At 34.6% G+C, this 19672-nt stretch overlaps 3 protein-coding genes across 3 annotated transcripts; 1 reads left to right on the top strand and 2 right to left on the bottom strand.

The window, feature by feature from the left end:
• The first annotated feature begins 3066 nt into the window (after positions 1–3066).
• Positions 3067–8128, top strand: LOC141668471 (calcium-dependent protein kinase 7-like). The gene is made up of 9 exons (XM_074475371.1): positions 3067–3207; positions 3488–4068; positions 4746–4869; positions 4983–5126; positions 5432–5584; positions 6195–6310; positions 6409–6576; positions 6909–7139; positions 7559–8128. The coding sequence occupies exons 2-9, from the start codon at positions 3550–3552 to the stop codon at positions 7712–7714; spliced, it is 1611 nt and encodes a 536-aa protein (XP_074331472.1). The 5' UTR covers positions 3067–3207; positions 3488–3549; the 3' UTR covers positions 7715–8128.
• A 170-nt stretch (positions 8129–8298) lies between these two features.
• LOC141668482 (photosystem II 5 kDa protein, chloroplastic) lies at positions 8299–8844 on the bottom strand. Its single transcript, XM_074475378.1, has one exon. It carries the CDS (start codon positions 8761–8763, stop codon positions 8434–8436), a length of 330 nt encoding a protein of 109 aa, XP_074331479.1. The 5' UTR covers positions 8764–8844; the 3' UTR covers positions 8299–8433.
• A 9826-nt stretch (positions 8845–18670) lies between these two features.
• LOC141668462 (uncharacterized) lies at positions 18671–19480 on the bottom strand. The gene is made up of 2 exons (XM_074475363.1): positions 19372–19480; positions 18671–19290 (listed from the first exon to the last, which is right to left on the bottom strand). The coding sequence occupies exons 1-2, from the start codon at positions 19442–19444 to the stop codon at positions 18830–18832; spliced, it is 534 nt and encodes a 177-aa protein (XP_074331464.1). The 5' UTR covers positions 19445–19480; the 3' UTR covers positions 18671–18829.
• Between the last annotated feature and the right edge of the window lie 192 nt (positions 19481–19672).

The following is a 19672-nucleotide window of genomic DNA, read 5'->3' as shown; positions in this document are numbered from 1 at the left end:
GTATAGAAAGGAAAGAGACACAAGGAAGCTGGTATTTGAAGAAGAAGAGGAAAAACAAAAGCCAACTCAGTCTACTACTATAAATTAACCAACTATGCCCACAATGGAGAAAGTTGAAATCAAGGTCCATCCTGGTGTGAATTTTCATGATGAACCAATCATTCCCAAGGATGAACCAATAGACTGGGAAAGCCTGCCTATTCCAGAGCTGAACATTCCAATACCAACCACTTCTAAAGGAAGAAAGAACATACCAAGGAAGCCAGTCAAGTCTATCATATTTCAATCCAAAACCCTATCTAAACCCAAGACAACATTCAACAAAGGAGATCAACTATTTATTTATGACATAAAGGAGTTTTCAAACATTAATCTTTACTTGGATGAGTTGGATGAAGTGAGAGCAATTGATGCCCACAACAGGCTGCCAGAAAGACTAGTGTTCAGGTACAAGGGTGGAAAAAAATTCACTTGGCCTCTTCATAGGATTCTCAATGAAGGATACTATGTCTTAGTAAAAGTATTCTCTACAATCAAGAAAAAATTTGGATTCACCATGGTGGCCAAAAAGGAGATAATCAACAAAATTGAACAAATAAGACAAAGCTGGAGAGACCCAAGTGCACTACCAAGAATCTTAACTATTCCTTACACTGGAAGTAGAGTACATTGGAAGTAGAGTGCACTTGAGGCCATATTGGTTGATGGAGTTCAAGGATGAAAAGAATACCAAAAGATTTTTCAGATTAAAAGATCAAATAAAGATATCATACAATGAAACTCTCAAGGAAATGCAGGAGATGTTGGATCTATCTAATGAAGATGAATCTGAGTTTTATAGACAACTTCAACACCAAATAGAAGAGAACAATGAAAAGTTGGGAAATAATACTAGACACTCAAGGAGAAAAAAAGAATTTTCTCAGACTAGAGGAGCACCTTGAACAAAGCTTGTGAGACTTTTGAACTTTCTTCTATCAACTTTCAATAAAATTTGCAGCACTTATAATTTTATCTGCTATTGAATGATTCTTTTGTATAAGGTGTTTTGTTATCATCTAGTCCTCCTAAATTTATGCCTACAATTGTAGTAGACATAAATTGGGGGAGATTGTTAGAAATATGTTGTAGGCTTGATGATATTTTACCAAAACACCTTAGTAGATTTAATTAAGATTTAAGTGTAATTGTAGCTTTCAACGGATAATCTTACTCTGCCATCCATTGAAAGAGTAGCTTATGTTCAAATAAGTTTTTGTAGCACATTCTTGTATACTTTAATATCTTGAAGGGTTAAAAGTTTTAGGATATTCTAAGTCATATTGTATACTAGAATGATATTTAAAATAGGTTGGCTAATTATAAATATTAGATGCCTTGTAATTTTGCATATATGAAATTGAGTCAACTGCTATGGAAATACTTCTAACGGATGTTTCTACAAGGATTCAACGAATGACCCAAGTTCCAATCAATGGATTATCCAAAAGAGTCTCGACGGATAATCAATAGAGTCTCGACGGATAACAAATTCAAATAGGAGTTGATAGTGACTTGACAGTCACATGGGTTGATTGTATATAAAAGGAATGTGGCAGCTTGTAATCGGGATAATGAAGATCAAGAAGCATTTCCATTTTCATGCCAAACAGGGGCGTTCAAAGATGTCATATCTATCTGGATTGCATTAGACAGAGAAATGAAGAAACATGTGATTAGACCTAGATAATAAACTTATGTTTTGTTATTCTACATATGTAACTTGGTTCTATATAAATCAAGCATAACAAAGAGTTAATTTATCGATTGACAAAGTCAAAACAAGCAAGAATTAGAGAACAATTTGCAAGCTATATATTTTAGAACTCTCAAGTTTAAGTTTGTAAAAACTCTTGTAAGCAGCTGTGTGCTTTTGCATCACAGAGATCTTCTATATATATATATATATATATATATATATATATATATATATATATATATATATATCTTTGATGAAAATAACAATCCACCAGAAAGTTTTAAACATCCTTATTTATTTACTTTGGGTTTGAATACTTAAATATTTCTTATCCGCAATTAGCCTATTCAAACATTGATATACTTATATTTGTGAGAAGTTTTAAAATCGAAAAGAAATCATAATTCCATTCACCTCCCCTTCTGTAGTTCAGTAGTTAGATTGTTTGGGAATAACAATTATCATTTCTATTTATAATTTTATTAAGATTTTTTTAATTAATTTTAGAAGCCTTATTTTTTCTAATAAAATATGATCTTAATCTTTTAAAAATATCATATCAACAACTGATAATGTTTTGACGATACATGATCGAAATTTTTGAATATGATTCTCTTACGCTTGTTATATATAATGATATATTTGTATGAGTATTGAAAAATCAGCTTAAAATCCGGATTTCTATTTGATTTATTTTAAAAAATTATATAAAATTCGGGATTTTAGCGGGTGAGGCAGAGTTTTGATTATAGCAACAAAACTATATTTCCAACCAAATTTGATTTAAATTCGGGATTTTCTTGAATCAAGCAGGGCCAAACTTTTATGTAAAAACATGTCGCAAGTTTAGGCCTACAGGTTGGGCTAGAATTTTCTGGTATAAGATTTTTTCGGATATCAAGCGGGCATTTTTGACAGCTACAATTTATTTTTAAATCTGCGAATATAGCACGTACGTTAATTCGGGCTTCTATTTTTATGCCAGGTTTTCATGAATGGCAGGGCAATGTCGCTGAATTTATCAGTGATGTATTGAACTTTGATATGCTTTAATGAAATGCAAGTACATTTATTTAAAAAAAAGAAACAAAAAGGGTGCAAATTTGTATACAGAAATATGCACATATTTTATTTCCATTGAAAGAATGTTCTAATATTGAGCAACACAAAAAACATTTAGAAAAACAAGTTAAAATAAAAAGGCAAGAAAATAGAAAGAGAAGGGAGAGAAGAGTTTAAAAAAACAGAGAGAGAAAAAAGTCTCTTGTGAAAGAGCTTTGACTCTCTCTCGTCCATGGCAGATTTTCAACCGGAATACCATTGTTTACATTATACCCCATTTTCGCATTCTTCTTCTTTTATCCAACAAACCCTTCTTTTTTTCATATGATTTTTACCCCTTTTTTCCATCTGGGCATGCCTTTTTATCAACATTTTCTGATCACATTTTATACAGAAAACAATTTCAGGTCTGTTTTTCTTATATTTAGATACATTTTGTGAATTGGGTTGTTTTTCTTTTTTGATTTCATGCTACATTTTATATTCTTTGGGTGCAATGCTTTAAAGACATGCTTTTTAATGTTCTTTGATGTATGCTAAATTGCTAATGTTTTGGATATGCATGTGGTTCTTTATTTAAGAAAATGGATTAAAGTTTGTAGCTTGATGATTGATACTTGTATTAATGGTTATGTTCTGAGGGAGATTGATATAAAGATCTGATCTTGAGGTGTTTTCTTGTTTCAGTGTTGTTGGATTGTATTCTTGTTATTAGGATATTTGATAAATTTTCGAGAAATTAATTGATCATGGGGAATTGTTGTGTGGTCCCTAAAACCTCATCCCAGAAGGAAAGGAGAAGGGAGAGGAAGGAAAAGAAGAAACATAGACATAAACCTAATCCATTTTCTGGAGATTATGCTGCTGGAAATGGAATCAAGTTTCGTGTGTTGAAAGACGCAAATGCCAAGGATATCTCGGAGAAATATCAGCTTGGCCGGGAGCTTGGTAGAGGAGAGTTTGGGGTAACACATTTGTGTACTGATTTGGATTCTGGTGAGAAATTTGCCTGTAAATCGATATCTAAAAAAAAACTTAGGACTTCCGTAGATATTGAGGATGTCCGGAGAGAGGTAGAAATTATGAAACATATGCCTAAGCATCCTAATATTGTGAGCTTAAAGGACACTTATGAGGATGATAATGCTGTTAACATTATTATGGAACTCTGCGAAGGGGGAGAATTGTTTGATCGTATTGTGGCAAGGGGGCACTACACAGAACGAGCTGCAGCAGCCGTAATGCGGACCATTGTTGAAGTTGTTCAGGTACAAATTTCTCATACTGAATATACATGAAACCTATAAATTTTTCAGTATCCATAATTCCTTGGCTGCCTTGAGTTTATGTTTAATTTCGATATTCATGTGTTGAGATGTAATTTATAGTCACAAGTGAAACACGATTGAACTTTATGTACATAGCCCTATTCCAAAATCTAGTTAGAATCATGTTTCGGTTAGACTGATCCTTTATCGTTCTCTGTAACACTGTTACTGATGTTTTACTAGATAAATCTGCTTTGATGTGTTATGTAATTGTACATGTAAACACATTGTAGAATGTAAAACACACATATAACCATCTTCTACGATTTACTTTTAGTTTCACCCTATTTTTACGAACCAGATGATACCCTGATATGTTTAGAATTCGCTAAAGCTAGGACCCTCATATTTTACAAAGTTATCGGGCTACAGTGGATGTATGTTCTAGTATTACTTTTAGAGTTGATGTGGTCACTTTTATACTGGCCTTTTAAGTGCAGATGGTCTATTGTTATCGAATTCCAGTCACATAAGATTTTTAGCCATTGGAAATTATGCCTGTTGTATATCTTTTTCATCTCTCATGTTATGTTTCTGTATTTAGAGGTTCCTAGTTTTTTTCTTCCAATATTAGATCTTGCACTATTTTTTTTAATTAAATTTTCTTGTGCTTGCAGGTGTGTCACAGGAACGGGGTGATGCATCGAGATCTCAAACCAGAAAATTTTCTGTTTGCAAACAAAAAAGAAACAGCTGCCTTGAAGGCAATTGATTTTGGACTGTCAGTCTTCTTTAAACCTGGTATTTAATTTATTTTGGTCCATCATGTTTACCTTCTACTGTTTAAGACTGTGCAAGTAATCATCAGCATTAGTGGTTTTAGGTATGATCCTGAGACATTCAACTTTTTGTAGGTGAGATCTTTAATGAGATAGTGGGAAGTCCTTATTACATGGCTCCTGAGGTTTTGAGGCGCCATTATGGACCAGAGGTTGATATTTGGAGTGCTGGTGTTATTCTGTACATTTTGCTTTGTGGCGTTCCACCATTTTGGGCAGGTTCTGTTCTTTAACTTTTGATTTCTACGTATATGAAATTTTAAATTCTATGCTACATGATGCATGTAGGATAACATATTCCTATGGGTTATGAAGTATTATAGGAAGTTACACCGGCTCTATACCGGCTCTATGTCTTCTTTTGTCATCCGATTAGCCATGTTACAAGTAGTATTATAAACTATGGGATCTGAACATATACATTGGCAATGCAAACATATCGGTTATGCTAAAGTTTTTATGCAAACACAGAAGCACACTTTCTAAATGTTTTCTCAGTTGTTTAAATCTAATGATTTATGCAGAAACTGAGCAAGGTGTAGCACACGCAATCATTCGTTCCGTCGTTGACTTTAAGAGAGATCCGTGGCCAATGGTTTCTGACAATGCCAAGGATCTTGTTAAGAAAATGCTTAATCCAGATCCAAAAAAGAGGCTTACGGCTCAGGAAGTGCTTGGTATAGTCTTTACTGCAATTTATATAATTTAATTACTTTTGTTATTAATATTTTATACTGAAATAAACATGTGCGATGCATGGATCATTTTTGTTGATTTCTAAGCTAAAGTATATTATATGAGAAATATAATATTTACATTTCTTATAAATCATCAATTTAAACATGAAAATTTGATTTAAACAATTTTCTGAACAACTTCCTTCTCAGATTTAGTTCATTACTTTTTGCAATGATTTTTCGATTGGCTAAAGTCTTATAATGGATTTAAATGTACATAATGTTATGTTAGAATCAGGATCTATCATTGTTCCATTGTAAAAATCCTAATTCTTTTTATTTTACGTAGTGACAAACTCTTCATTAGATTATATATTTTATTTTAAATTTTTAATTTGGCAATTATAATTAGTAGATAATGTTAGATTTTTAAAGATTTATACCGACAACGACAGTCATGGACGACCAAAATAAATTTTATATTATTTTATAAAGGATGTAATTTACTAGCTTTAGCACTAGAAGAAAATAACTGTCAAGAATATGTTTGATATACTCGTAGAAATTAAGATGACATAACAATTTGTTTTCCTTTTTATTTTAAATGCAGATCACCCCTGGTTACAGAACGCGAAAAAAAATCCTAATGTTTCTTTAGGGGAGGTGGTAAAATCAAGGCTCAAGCAATTTTCTGTTATGAACAAGCTCAAGAAAAGAGCTTTAGGGGTAAGTGTTTTTGTGAACTGTTGAACATGACGACAATCTGTCCTTGATTAGTAGTTTACATCTGTTGATGTGAGTTGTTGAATTTAATTAAAAAACAGGTAGTTGCGGAGCATTTATCAGGGGAGGAAGTAGCCGGAATCAAGGAGGCATTTGCAATGATGGACACCAACAAAAGAGACAAAATAAGCCTGGATGAACTTAGAAATGGTTTGCAAAGACTAGGCCATAACATACCTGATCCAGACCTTGAAATCCTTATGGAGGCGGTGAGTATCAGTTGTCTCTTTCAAGGTTTTCTTCGTATTTGCTCTCTTTTACATGTCATCAGCCATTACTTCCAGTGATTTTTATTTGCTCGCTAAAGTGTTATAAACATGTTGATTCCCATGGATAATATAATTACCAGTATTCAAAATTTTGTATTCTCAGATAAGTCCAATTTATGTATTGGAAATTTTATCTTTGAACTCCATTAATATGAAAACAATTGCACCAGCGACTAGGCTATAGGTAAAAAAATTATAGTTGGAGTCGGAATATCCTTTTGAAATCATGGTACTTGTAGCTATATTTCCAGCAACTGAATGCAATCTTACAGGCTGATGTTGATGGTGACGGAGCTTTGAACTACGGAGAGTTTGTTGCTGTTTCTGTACATCTAAAAAAGATGGCTAATGATGAGCATCTACACAAAGCTTTTTCATTCTTTGATCATAACAATAATGGTTACATAGAGATTGATGAACTCCGACATGCCTTGAGTGATGAAGATGGTGCTAACAGTGAGGAAGTCATCAATGCTATAATGAATGATGTTGACACTGATAAGGTCAGTAGTGCTCTTATGTGCACTGTATTAAAAAATGTTGTATATTGTCAAAACTGTTTTAAGTTAATACCTGTATGACAAGTATTTTCTGGGAAATTTTAAATCCCTTGGCCAGGTTATAGTTTATTTATGTCCTCTCTACCTATATGAAAAATATTATCTTTGCTACCTTAACACATCAGGCCAGGTTATTCTGTATTTCTTTATAACCTTAAACTACTAACTTTTTGTTGTTTCTTCATCTCTAAAAGTTAAGACCTGGCTGCATAAGCATTGGACTTGTAACCATCATCAACAGAAATCCCTTTAGACTGTTTAAAATGGTTATGTTAGGCAAATAAACCAATGTGTTGAAGCATAGATTATTATGCTGTGTCTTTGTTCTGAGAAAAAGATGGCTTGGTTGTCTTAATGCATAGGATGGACGAATAAGTTATGAAGAATTTGCTACAATGATGAAGGCTGGTACAGATTGGCGGAAAGCTTCGAGGCAGTATTCAAGAGAGAGGTACAACAGTATTAGCTTCAAGTTGATGCAGGATGGTTCATTTCGGATGCCAAATGAGGTTAGGTAAATCATCCTATGTTTGAGAAACAGAATACACATAAAGAAACAAGGGGAAGAGAAAATTACTGACATGCAGAGAAAATTGTAAACAAGAAAGTGTTCCATATTTATTTGTTAATTCATGAATTTCTTTCATCCAACAATTTTGCAACTGTGTAACGAGACCAAGACTGGGCGTCCTATGGGAAAATGTCAGATCAGTTGACACGCTGACTAGTCCATCGGAATGCATCTGATCCATTAACATGTAACCGAATTACTATGCTCAGAATTGGATTGTTGAAACCTAGTTCTTGTAGGTAGGAGAGGGAAGGTAAACAGTTACAAGGAAGTTGCGAGGCTGATACATGTGGTGTACATACACTAATTTAGGCTCATATGAATAAACATTTATCAGAATACTATATGTTTGTTCATTCAATCAAGTTCTTTTTCTTTTTTTTTGGAATCAAAAGTTTTTTTTTTCATTTTTTAAATTTTCAAAATGAACCTTGGTTGTTCATGCTTCAAAGCAAGTTTTGCTTTATCTGATTATGATTGCTCTAAGAAACTTAAACACTCCTAGTTTGAAGTATACATAACAGGAACAAATATAGGAATTTAAATACTGATTGTCACATAAAAATGTACTTAATATCAGTAAATGAACACAAGCTTTTACATACTTTTCAAGTAATCAGATAAACATTAAAGGCAACAGTTTAAACACATAAAGGCCTGAACACCTTAGTTGCGACAGATACGAGCAGTTGGCATGGTAACACAAATTTGTGCATACTTCTTCTTAGCCTCAGCACTTCCACGCTTTGGCTCATCAGCCAACGCAATGTTTGCGACGGAGCACGCTGCCGCGGCTGCAAACGCAAACATCATGTCCCTCCTACCATTGACATTCTCTTCACTCTTGTTGTTCAATTCAATTTTGTCATTGGTGACTTTTGAGGCCTTGGCCATGACAACACTGCCTCGGCGAACAGCGACAGACGGTTGTTTCGTGGTGGCTGCTGCCACGACAGCTGAGCCGAGGAACGAGGAGGTCATTGTTACTGCAGCCATTTTTTTGCAGAAAGTTTTTTGATCAGTTGGTGGTGTTTAGAAGTTGCAGTGTGGAGCAAGTTGGTTTACACAATATTTTGTGGTTTTGTACATTAACATTCACATTCCATCCACTTCCTTATCTTGATCATTATGTTGTCTCAAATGGGATGATTCCACGTGTCAGTTTATCCTATACAAGTCTATGTGGCTCAAAAGAGTTGGATATTCTGATGCTATCTGTTGCATGTGGGCGTCATGTAGCGGTGATTCTAGTTTTTATTTATTTATTTATTATTATTATTATTTGTAAGACACTCAAATTTAAAAAGTTCTAACCGCGGCCTATAATCCAACGATAATTGATAACTAGTTCGTGCACGAGAATTGACTGATGATTCGTGATGTTTTTCTTCAAGGGTATAAAAGATTATGTTCGAAATATACGTTCACGTCTTAAAATTTTAGAAAGATCGATTATTTAACATGATATTTGATTTAGAAAGAGATTTAAATTTGAATTTTTATATTAATTATATTTATCGTTAATAATTATAATATAACATGACGAACTGGTTACTTAATAATGATGATCGACTTTATTAGTTATTCTCTGTTTCAAGGGACCGTGAAATTGTAATATTAAGATTGTGATGGTGACAAAATCAGAGTTAGCAGAATGAACAAGCAAGCTAATAGAAGAAGATCACTGAAGAAGAAGATGAATACTAACAAACTACATTTCTGAATATTCAAGTGTTACAATTAATCTTCTTATCATACAATGAGAGACATGAGCAGATTATATATCACCCAAAAGAATATTCTACACAGTTGATTCTAACTAACTTTCCTAACAGAATATGACGTCACTGTGATGTAACATTCACTCCACCTCAGCACCTTTGATCAAGCTGGATATAGTACATATTTGCTGATTCTGATGATGTATGTGCTGCTGTGTGTTCTCAGCATTACTATCATCCCCCCTCAAGTTGGAAGGTTGAAAGAGATTGAAAACTTCCAATTGGGTACAAAAATTTCGAAGCACAGAAGCACCTAAAGCCTTTGTAAACATATCCGCAGGCTGAAGTTGAGTAGAAATATGAACCAGGTTCAACATTCCAAGTTGAAGCTTTTCACGAACAATGTGACAGTCATGCTCAATGTGCTTCGTACGCTCGTGAAAGACAGAATTGTGAGCAATATGAAGTGCAGATTTACTATCACAATGCAGTGTAATAGGAGTAAGAGAATGGATACCAAATGTTTTGAACAAAGTTAATAACCACACTAGCTCACAACAAGTGTCAGCCATGCTACGATATTCAGCCTCAGCAGATGATTTTGAGACTGTAGGTTGCTTTTTACATTTCCAAGAGATAAGAGAAGATCCAAACATTACACAATATCCAGTTAAGGATTGACGAGTTTCTTTGCAGCCACCCCAATCCGAGTCACAATACGCACTAAGAGTTAACGAAGGTGTAGCTGACATAAGAATTCCTTGACCAGGGGCATTTTTAATATATCTAACAACTCTATGAGCTGCAACCAGATGATCATGACGTGGTGTGGCTAGAAATTGACTCAACACTTGAACAACATACGCCAAATCAGGGCGTGTGACTATAAGATAGATTAAACGACCTACAAGACGTCTATAAGAGGATGCTGCAGTTTTATGCAGTAAGGACTGGAATTATTCTGAAGATTATGATTCTGTTCTATAGGAACCACTGAGGGCTGAGCATTAATAAGCCCAGTGTCCTGCAAGATATCCAAGGCATACTTACGATGGCTAAGATAAATGCCTTGAGCGGAACGAGCAACCTCAATATCAAGAAAGTAACGAAGAGGCCCCAAGTCTTTGAGCTGAAACTTACTAGCCAGATAAACCTTAATAATGTTGATAAGATCAGCATGAGTTCCTGTAATAATGATGTCATCAACATATACAAGAACAACAACGAATTTACTGTCTTGTGTCAATGTGAAGAGACTGTTTTCGGCATGGGATTGAGAGAAACCATATTCCTTTAGGGCTGTAGAAAATTTAACAAACCAACACCGAGGGGCCTGCTTTAACCCATATAACGACTTCCTTAATTTGCAGACAAAAGCAGATGAATCAATGATGTGAGAAACGGATGTAAAGGATGACAATTGTAAGTACCCTGGAGGCAATTTCATGTAAATTTCCTCATGAATATCCCCATTAAGAAATGCATTATTAACGTCTAGCTGAGAAATAGACCAGTTCTGAGCTGCTGCCATAGCGATCAATAAATGAACTGTCGTCATCTTAGCCACAGGGGCAAATGTCTCAAAGTAATCGAGACCAAAAGTTTGTGTAAAACCTTTGGCTACAAGACGGGCCTTGTAACGTTCAATAGAGCCACCAGGTAGATAATTCACCTTAAACAACCATTTACAATCAACAATGTGTTTGTTTAAGGGTTTTGGGACAATCTCCCAAGTATGGTTGTTTTCCAGAGCATTTAATTCTAGTTTCATGGCTTGAAGCCAGTTGCTATCAGTAGAAGCTTGTTTAAATGTATAAGGAAGAGGAACAACAGCAGTAGCCACCAAGAATTTAGAGTAAGAAGGAGAAAATTTTTGATATGACAGATAGTTATGCAATGGATAGGTAGAGATGTGACCTGATAGAGTAGAGGAGCAGCTGGTGGCTATGTTGCTTGAAAGACCTGTATAGTCCTTAAACTTTGCAGGTAATTTTCTGGCTCTAGAAGATCGAACGGGAACAATAATATCACTAGGAAGAGATGTATCAGTGATTGTAGGAATAGATGTATCAGTAGTTGTAGGCTGATCAGTGGTCTCAACATTAAGTTGATCAGGAAGAATCTGAACAGCAGGAGTGTCTGAATCATGACAGGAAGTTGTAGGAAACAAACATGAATATGGTATATTGTTATCAGAAAGAAGAGTAAAAGGAAATACATCCTCAACAAATTTGATATGCCTTGACACATGTTGTTTACGAGTGATAATATCTAAGACTCTATAACCCTTTTGATTAAACGGGTAACCAATGAACACACATTTTTGTGTTCTTGGAGCAAATTTATCACCACCCAAGTCAGAACTCGTGATATAACATAAGCAACCAAATGGTTTTAAATGAGTATAGTCAGGTGATTTTTCAAAAAGTATCTCATAAGGTGATTTAAAATTGAGAATTTTGGAGGGAAGAAGATTTATTATGTGTGTAGCTGCTAAAACACAATCACCCCAGTAGGTGATTGAAAGATGAGACTGAAATTTCAGGGCTCTTGCTACTTTTAGAAGATGTTGATGTTTACGTTCAACGACCCCATTCTGCTGTGGGGTTCGAGGACAACTAGCCTGATGTATGATTTCTAAAGAAGCAAGATAATTTTGCAGAGGTTTATTGACAAACTCAGTGCCATTATCTGAACGCAGAACCTTTACAGTTTTATGAAACTGAGTAGTAACATATTGTAAGAAATGTTGAATTAATTTGAAAACCTGAGTTTTCTCAGACAACAAGAATAACCAAGTACATCTCGAGAAGTCTTCAACAATGGTAAGAAAATAGTGACACTGACCATGTGTGGGATACTTGTAGGGTCCCCACACATCACAGTGAATTATATCAAAACTGGCCAAGCTATGAGAATGACTATCAGTGAAAGACAATTTATTTTGCTTTGTAAGATGACAAATGTCACAATCATTGAATACATGATGTTTTACAGAATGTAAATCAGGAACATGGCTAAGAACAGTTGCAGAGGGGTGACCTAGTCTATAATGCCATAGATGATATGGATGATCAGAAGTTTTAATGGAAGAAACAAAAAAACCAAATGGTTCTTAAACAGATGCACATTGCAGCTTATACAGGCCTTCAGTTAGCTCACCAATCTGCTTCCTCTTCCTCATAGCAAGGTCCTGCATGAAACACTTATTGGAAGCAAACATAAGTTCACAATTATTATCAGCATTGAACTTAGCTACAGATATGAGATTGCATTGGAATATAGGAACAAACAGCACTTTCTTGAGGCAAATGTTGGAACTTAAGTGAATATCACCAATGTGAGTAACACAAGCTATATTACCATTAGGCAGATGCAACTCAGGTTTTTGACTAATAATATTGACAAGTAAAGACCAATCATGAGTAATATGATGCGTGGCTCCAGAGTTAATGATCCAGGAGTGATCAGAACTCAGAGCAGTTGCATTATTTATTAGCATTAATGTACCTGCCATTTGAGACACAATATTAGCCTGAAACCAAGGAGCATTCTGAGCAGGTGGAGTAGACTGAGATGTGGATGAATCTGCAGGAATTTTAAGCTTGGATTGAAGCATAGCAATCAGTTTTTGATACTGTTTGTCTGAAAGATCATCAGGCTCAGAAGAACACTGATTTCCTGACACAGTAGTATCTGTAGTAAGCATAACCTTGGGCTTAGGATTAGTGCGTAGTTTGGGCTTAGGTTGGCCATGAAGCCTGTGCCAGTCAGGATACCCATGGAGAATAAAACATTTGTCCTTTCTATGACCAGATTTCTTGCAATAATCACAGAACACAGTAAAATCTGTAGCTTTACGATTTGACTGTTTAGCATTTGCAGAGTTGATTCTAACATTCAGTGCCATATTCTCAGAAGCAACCGTAGATAATTGAGTAAAATTACGCTGATTTTCTTCTTGTAACAGCATAGAGTAGGCATGAGAAATATCTGGCAATGGATTCATGAGAAGAATTTGACCACGAGTAGATGTAAATTGTTCATTAAGTCCCATGAGAAACTGACTAAGCTTGATATATTGTTCATATGCATCTAACTTTTGAGCATTATTGCACGCACAATTGCTATTTGCACAGATACAACGAGGAATAGGCGATAAACTATCTAATTCATCAAGTAGTCCACGAAACATAGTGAAATAGGTTGTGATAGACTTTATACCTTGTGAGAGAGAGACCAGTTCTTTACGCAATTGAAAGAGACGAGGAATGTTAGTCTGTGCATACCTTGCAGCCAGATCAAGCCAAATCTGTTTAGCAGTGCTCATATACACAACACTCTTGCGAATTTCAGATGATACGAAGTTAAGAATCCATGAAATGACTAAGTCATTACTGCGTCTCCACAACGAAAGCAGCACAGGATCAGTTGGCTGACTTAGAGAGCCATCAATGAAGCCGAGTTTCAGTTTTGTAGAAAGAGCAATCTGTACCGATCTGCTCCAGTGATGATAATTGTTATCAGTTAACAATTCATTTACTAATGCGAGACCTGGATGATCTGCAGAACTAAGGTAATAAGGATGATTGATGTCAATCGTAGTGTTTATTGCAGGTGTTGTTGAACCAGTCGCAATTAATGGAGATGTGTGATTTTCCGTAACAGCGGAAGCATAAGATTTTCGCATAGAGAAGGTAATAACCAGAAAAAGAAAGATCGAGAGATCGAGAGATCGAGAGAGGGGATCAAAAGAGAGGCTCTGATACCATAACAAAATCAGAGTTAGCAGAATGAACAAGCAAGCTAATAAAAGAAGATCACTGAAGAAGAAGATGAATACTAACAAACTACATTTCTGAATATTCAAGTGTTACAATTAATCTTCTTATCATACAATGAGAGACATGAGCAGATTATATATCTCCCAAAAGAATATTCTACACACTTGATTCTAACTAACTTTCCTAACAGAATATGACGTCACTGTGATATAACATTCACTCCATCTCAGCACCTTTGATCAAGCTGGATATAATACATATTTGCTGATTCTGATGCTGTATGTGCTGCTGTGTGTTCTCAGTATTACTATCAGATGGCCTTTTGTGTCCGGTTCTGGTGTGAATCTACATATTTTACCATTTTGTCAACGAGAATTGATGGATGATGATTCGTATTTTTGCAATGACCGACTTAGCTCTTCTCGTGATCATTTTGTTACGAGATGTATGTTTTCATTCAATCAGCTAAATTATATCCTATATCCCGTATTTTAAAAAGCGCATTAAGCGGCCGCCTAAATGGCCATTTAAGCGGAATCCGACTATTAAGTACTTCGATTTCATACTAATCAGATAATTAAACATTTTTAAAGATTAAACGGCCTTATAAATAGATTCAACGGTCATTAAACAGTCAAACCAATTTTGACTTGTCAAATTTTTAATTTTATATATTGATATTTATTTTAATAAAACAATTATCTTGATTAAAAAATAAAAATTTATAAGTTTTTAAGAAAAAATTATGTTCATATTCTTGATATTTTATTTATTCTCATTATTTTAGTATTACACATATTATTATTATATATATAATTTTAAATAAATATTATTTATCCGCTTATAGATCCTCTTAAAATTTCGCTTAAGCGTCCGCTTAACCGTTTAAGCGCTAGAAGGTCTTCCCGCCGCTTAGGTACGATTTGCGCTTTTTAGAACACTGCCTACGTCTGATATTAAAAAAATACTGAAAAAATCTAAAACAAAATACAAAACAAACGATTAAATTATTTTTGCGGCCACCAATTATTTAGAACTAAGAAATTTTTGTTTATCACCCCAAGTTCCGACCCACTTGAATAATCGGTGATTTCTTAAAATGTTGGTAAATCTAAAAATTCTAAGCTAAATTTTTTACATAATTTTAAAATTAATTAAAATTTTATATTTATAAATTTGGCATCAGGTTGTTTGGAATTCAGGTATAATCTCGTCACAAATTGAAGCATTGTAAAATTAGCTCTATATATGTAAAAATTTATGTCTTTTCTTTATTAAATTTCAAGAGCAAACTACAAGCAACATTTGACTAATGGATCCTGTTACTTGACAATTGTGTGTCAAGAACCGTTTAAATAACATATTATTGAGGGTGTCTGATCTATATTTTAACATCTTGAATTAAAAAAAATACTTTCTGCTATAAATATTAGGAGAAAAAACTTTTTCCTTTCTATTATAAATATCTGCGGAAAGGAAAAGTCTTTTCCGCAGATATTTATAGCCGAAGGTAAAAAAATTAGAGCCTTTGGAAATAAAAATCTAAAAGTTGTGGAACCGTGTATTAGATAAGATTTATTTAACAGACGATTATTAGGCATTAAAATCCTTGAGTAATACCTCAACCACTATTTACTAATTACATTATATGTACACTTTCGCTGTTCGTGGTACAAAAACTTGTGTAATTTGGGCTCCACATGAGTTGGGTTGACAGAGTTGGAGTTATTTTTACAATCCGACCAAATTAGATCGGTTTGAAATTTTTTAACCCAACCCGAAAAATATAAATTCGTAACCCAACGCTACCGTCATACATTGGATGGGATTGACCGGATTTGAGTCGTTTTTACAACTCGACCCAATTAAATCAGTTTTAGAAAATATCTTAGAAAATATTTTTTAAAATGTTATTTTAACTTAAAATATAAGAATTAAGATAATTATATTTAAAATTATTTAGTTTAGTCCATTTAAGTAAAAAAATATGAATTATAAGTAAAATTATTCAAACACTTATATAACTTAATAACATTTATCTACTTATAATTTATAAGTTACTTATTCAATTTAAGTAATAAGTTGATTATTTTAAAATTTCTCAAACGGACACTTAATTACATTCTCTTATTACACCGCATTATTTGTCAATAAAGAGCAACTCGAACAAACTCTTAAATTTTTTGCTAAAAATAATATAAACAATTGCCTCCTTATAGTAACTCCAATAATAAACTCCTCGAGTTAAATTTTGAGGAGGATGCAACAAAAACATGCTCCAACAAACTACTAATCCCTGTTCAAAAATTTAAGAGTCCCTTCATCCTCTTCATACTTAAGAGCAACTCCAAGAGTTATCTAGTATCATCCTCATAAAAAATATTATTAAATGAGCCTAGTAATTTATGATACAAATATGTGTTTTCACTCCCACCATCCTTCTCAAATTCATCTTTACCTATTTTTAGTCTAATTTCTAAATAATATTTGCATTAATTGAAGTTGAGAAAAATGATATATACTAATAAAAAATGAAGAGAGGAGAGGAGAGAGACCCTAAATATGAGGAGGAAATGTTGACTCTTCAAATTTTGAAGAGCACTTAGGAGTAGAGTTGCACAAAAGACCCATCGGGCCGGTTTTTGACCGGACCTTAAAAAGCCCGAGTTTTGATCAGGCCGGGCTTTTCGGACTTTGATTTTGACCGGGCTGGACCGGGCTTTCGGAAAATGTCAAAACCTGATTGGATCGGGCCGGACTTTGCCGAAAAATATAGGGCCCGTCGAGGCCCGAAGCCCGGGTCGGGACCGAGCCGGACTTGACCAGATTTTGACCAAATCGGGCCGGGCCAAATTTTCGGACCCGGGTATTTTGTGCATCTCTACTTAGGAACTTGTTGGAGTAAATTTTTGGTGCCTTTTTTTCGAATTTTGACTTAGGAGTTGTTGTCGGGAGTTTCTTCCGGATGCTCTAGGACTCTCTCTTCTCTTCCTACTTTATTTTTTATTAATATATATCAATTCCTTTCATCAATGTGCCAATTTAACTTTTCTTTCTGACGATATTGTAAGTACTTTTAATAATAAAAAATAACTTAAAGGACAAGAATAGAGATGATTTTGGAGATTATGAGAAATTTTTGTACGTTAAATCATTAGGAGGCAATTATTTATATTATTTTTGGCAAAAAAATTAAGAACTTCTTGGAGTCGTTCTAATTATTTAACATACAAAAATTGTTCATCATCTCCCACATCGTCTCTATTTTTGTCCCTTGGGTTATTTTTTATTGTTAAAAGTACTTGCAATTTAGAAATAAAAGTTATATTGGCACATTAATGAAAGGAAGTGATGTATATTAATAAAAAATAGAGTAGGGAGAGGAGAGAGAGTCTTAAATATAAAGAGGATGGAGGGACTCTTAAATATTTGAAGAGGGTTTAGGAGTTTGTTGAAGCATGTTTTTGTTGCATCCTCCTCAAATTTTAACTCGAGGAATTCATTTAGAAGTTTACTGGAGTTGCCCTCGAGGCCAATGTAGTCTTAAGTCTTGACACACTGTTAGAGCTGAAGTTGTTATTGAGTTCTGTACAAAGTTGATGAATTTTCCCTCCACATTGCATTATACTTGGTCACATATATGTTGCATCATCAGGTAAGAGGTGTCTGTCCACCTTTTCCGATTACAAGCCAGTGGCTTTTACACCGCGGAGGAGATCTAACAATTACAAGAAAGTGGCTTTTGTACCGCGGAGGAGATCTAACTCTGACACTGTAGTTCCATATCCAAAAGCTGAAACTTTTTAGTAATATGTATGAAACACATTCATGATTCACAGCCACGCCATAGTTTCTTAGGACTGTTAACAATAATAAAATAGGGGGAGGGTCCCTAACAACGGTTTGTCGGGAGCCTTTATACAACAAATGACTTTTTGTCCGTTGATCAACTATTCAACGGCATAAAACAGAACTAGGCAAATGCAGACTAAATCAGAATTAAATAGCTCCAATGATTAATATGACATAAGTACTCTCAACTCGAATAATAATCACTAAAAAACTAATTTAGTTTAAATATCCCTGAAATTCCTTAAGTAATTTGTGCAGAACAAACCATTTACTTCCCCCTGATTAACCTTTTCCAAACTCCAAAAAAACATCAACTGCAGGTCTGAAACCTGAACATGTTAATGGGTTAGCCGTAAGTATGAGATTGTTAAGAACATTCAAATTAAGATTAATTAGATAAGAAATCAAATAACAAATTGGTAATATTTAGCAATGCTTATATAAAACATGCACTTATTTGAATAATCTAACTTAATCAGAATCATTCATGCCAAGTATCGCGCGTGTTTTAATTTGTTGGCCTCTTCATATTTAAAAAAAAAGGCATCCTAAAGAGTATATATGATTACTATAACTTAAATTGAAATGTAAAGCTTCTTCAAGTACAAACATAAAATTAGTACTGTATAAAAATTACATGATAATTATTTAACAAGGCACCAGATTAGGACATAACCAAACAATTAGCATCTTTCATCAGATCAATTACGCGAAAGCGCCTTTGACAGCATCAGTGGCACCTTGAGCCTTGATCTTCACTTGTTCCCCGGCTTCTAACAAAACGTCTCCAGTCTTCTCACTCCCTGCTTCAGCCGTCTGCTTGCCCGACTCTCCAATCTCAACAGCCTTTTCCTTAGTAGTTTGCACGGCTCCTGCAGTCACTTTCTTAGCTGCCTCAGCCGTCTCGAAAGCCTTGTCCTTGGAGGTTTTCACGGCTCCTCCAGTCACCTCCTTAGCAGCCTCGGCCGTCTCGAAAGTCTTGTCCTTGGAGGTTTGCACCACACCTCCAATCACTTCCTTAGCTGCCTCAGCTGTCTCGCAAGTCTTGTCTTTTAAGGTTTGCACAGCTTCTCCTGTCTCCACCTTGGTCTCAGTAGTCTTGTCCTTGGCTTCGCCAGTGCCGAAGACTGAGGAGGTCATATTTTTTATTGCTTCCATTGTTTTGGCTGTGATTCATATATTTAATTTTATGGTTTCATAAAAGCACATTTATAGAACTCTCAGTACAGTGAGTTGTTGCCACGTACCTGTTATCCGTGAAGCAGCCTGTGGCTCAGGGAACTTGGAGCCTATATGCGGGCACGGTGAATTGGCCGACATTGTTATGTCGATATTTCTACTTTACACTATTAACAAATCAGCACTCTTATTTTCATGCACTATATGACCGACATAGTATATGTACATATATTACTGTGCTGTCCAGAATAAATATGAATTAAATAAAATTGATTATAAAATTTAACTGTTTACGTACTAAAATTTATATATTTTCTCAACAGAAGCGATATGTCTGAAATTCAACGCTTAATTGGACAGGAATATATG

This window comes from Apium graveolens, chromosome 1, assembly GCF_009905375.1.
Source record: "Apium graveolens cultivar Ventura chromosome 1, ASM990537v1, whole genome shotgun sequence".
NCBI classification, from domain to species: domain Eukaryota; kingdom Viridiplantae; phylum Streptophyta; class Magnoliopsida; order Apiales; family Apiaceae; genus Apium; species Apium graveolens.
This window is presented reverse-complemented; position numbering and strand designations above follow the sequence as displayed.

What these genes read in the sequence shown, in the direction of transcription:
- LOC141668471 (XM_074475371.1), top strand. Translation starts at nt 3,550, where the DNA reads ATGGGGAATTGTTGTGTGGTCCCTAAAACCTCATCCCAGAAGGAAAGG. An exon ending in CCATTGTTGAAGTTGTTCAG is followed by an intron (nt 4,069 to 4,745) that starts GTACAAATTTCT and finishes TTGTGCTTGCAG; the next exon opens with GTGTGTCACAGGAACGGGGT. An exon ending in ATGATGTTGACACTGATAAG is followed by an intron (nt 7,140 to 7,558) that starts GTCAGTAGTGCT and finishes CTTAATGCATAG; the next exon opens with GATGGACGAATAAGTTATGA.
- LOC141668482 (XM_074475378.1), bottom strand. Translation starts at nt 8,763, where the DNA reads ATGGCTGCAGTAACAATGACCTCCTCGTTCCTCGGCTCAGCTGTCGTG.
- LOC141668462 (XM_074475363.1), bottom strand. Translation starts at nt 19,444, where the DNA reads ATGTCGGCCAATTCACCGTGCCCGCATATAGGCTCCAAGTTCCCTGAG. An exon ending in GGCTGCTTCACGGATAACAG is followed by an intron (nt 19,291 to 19,371) that starts GTACGTGGCAAC and finishes TATGAATCACAG; the next exon opens with CCAAAACAATGGAAGCAATA.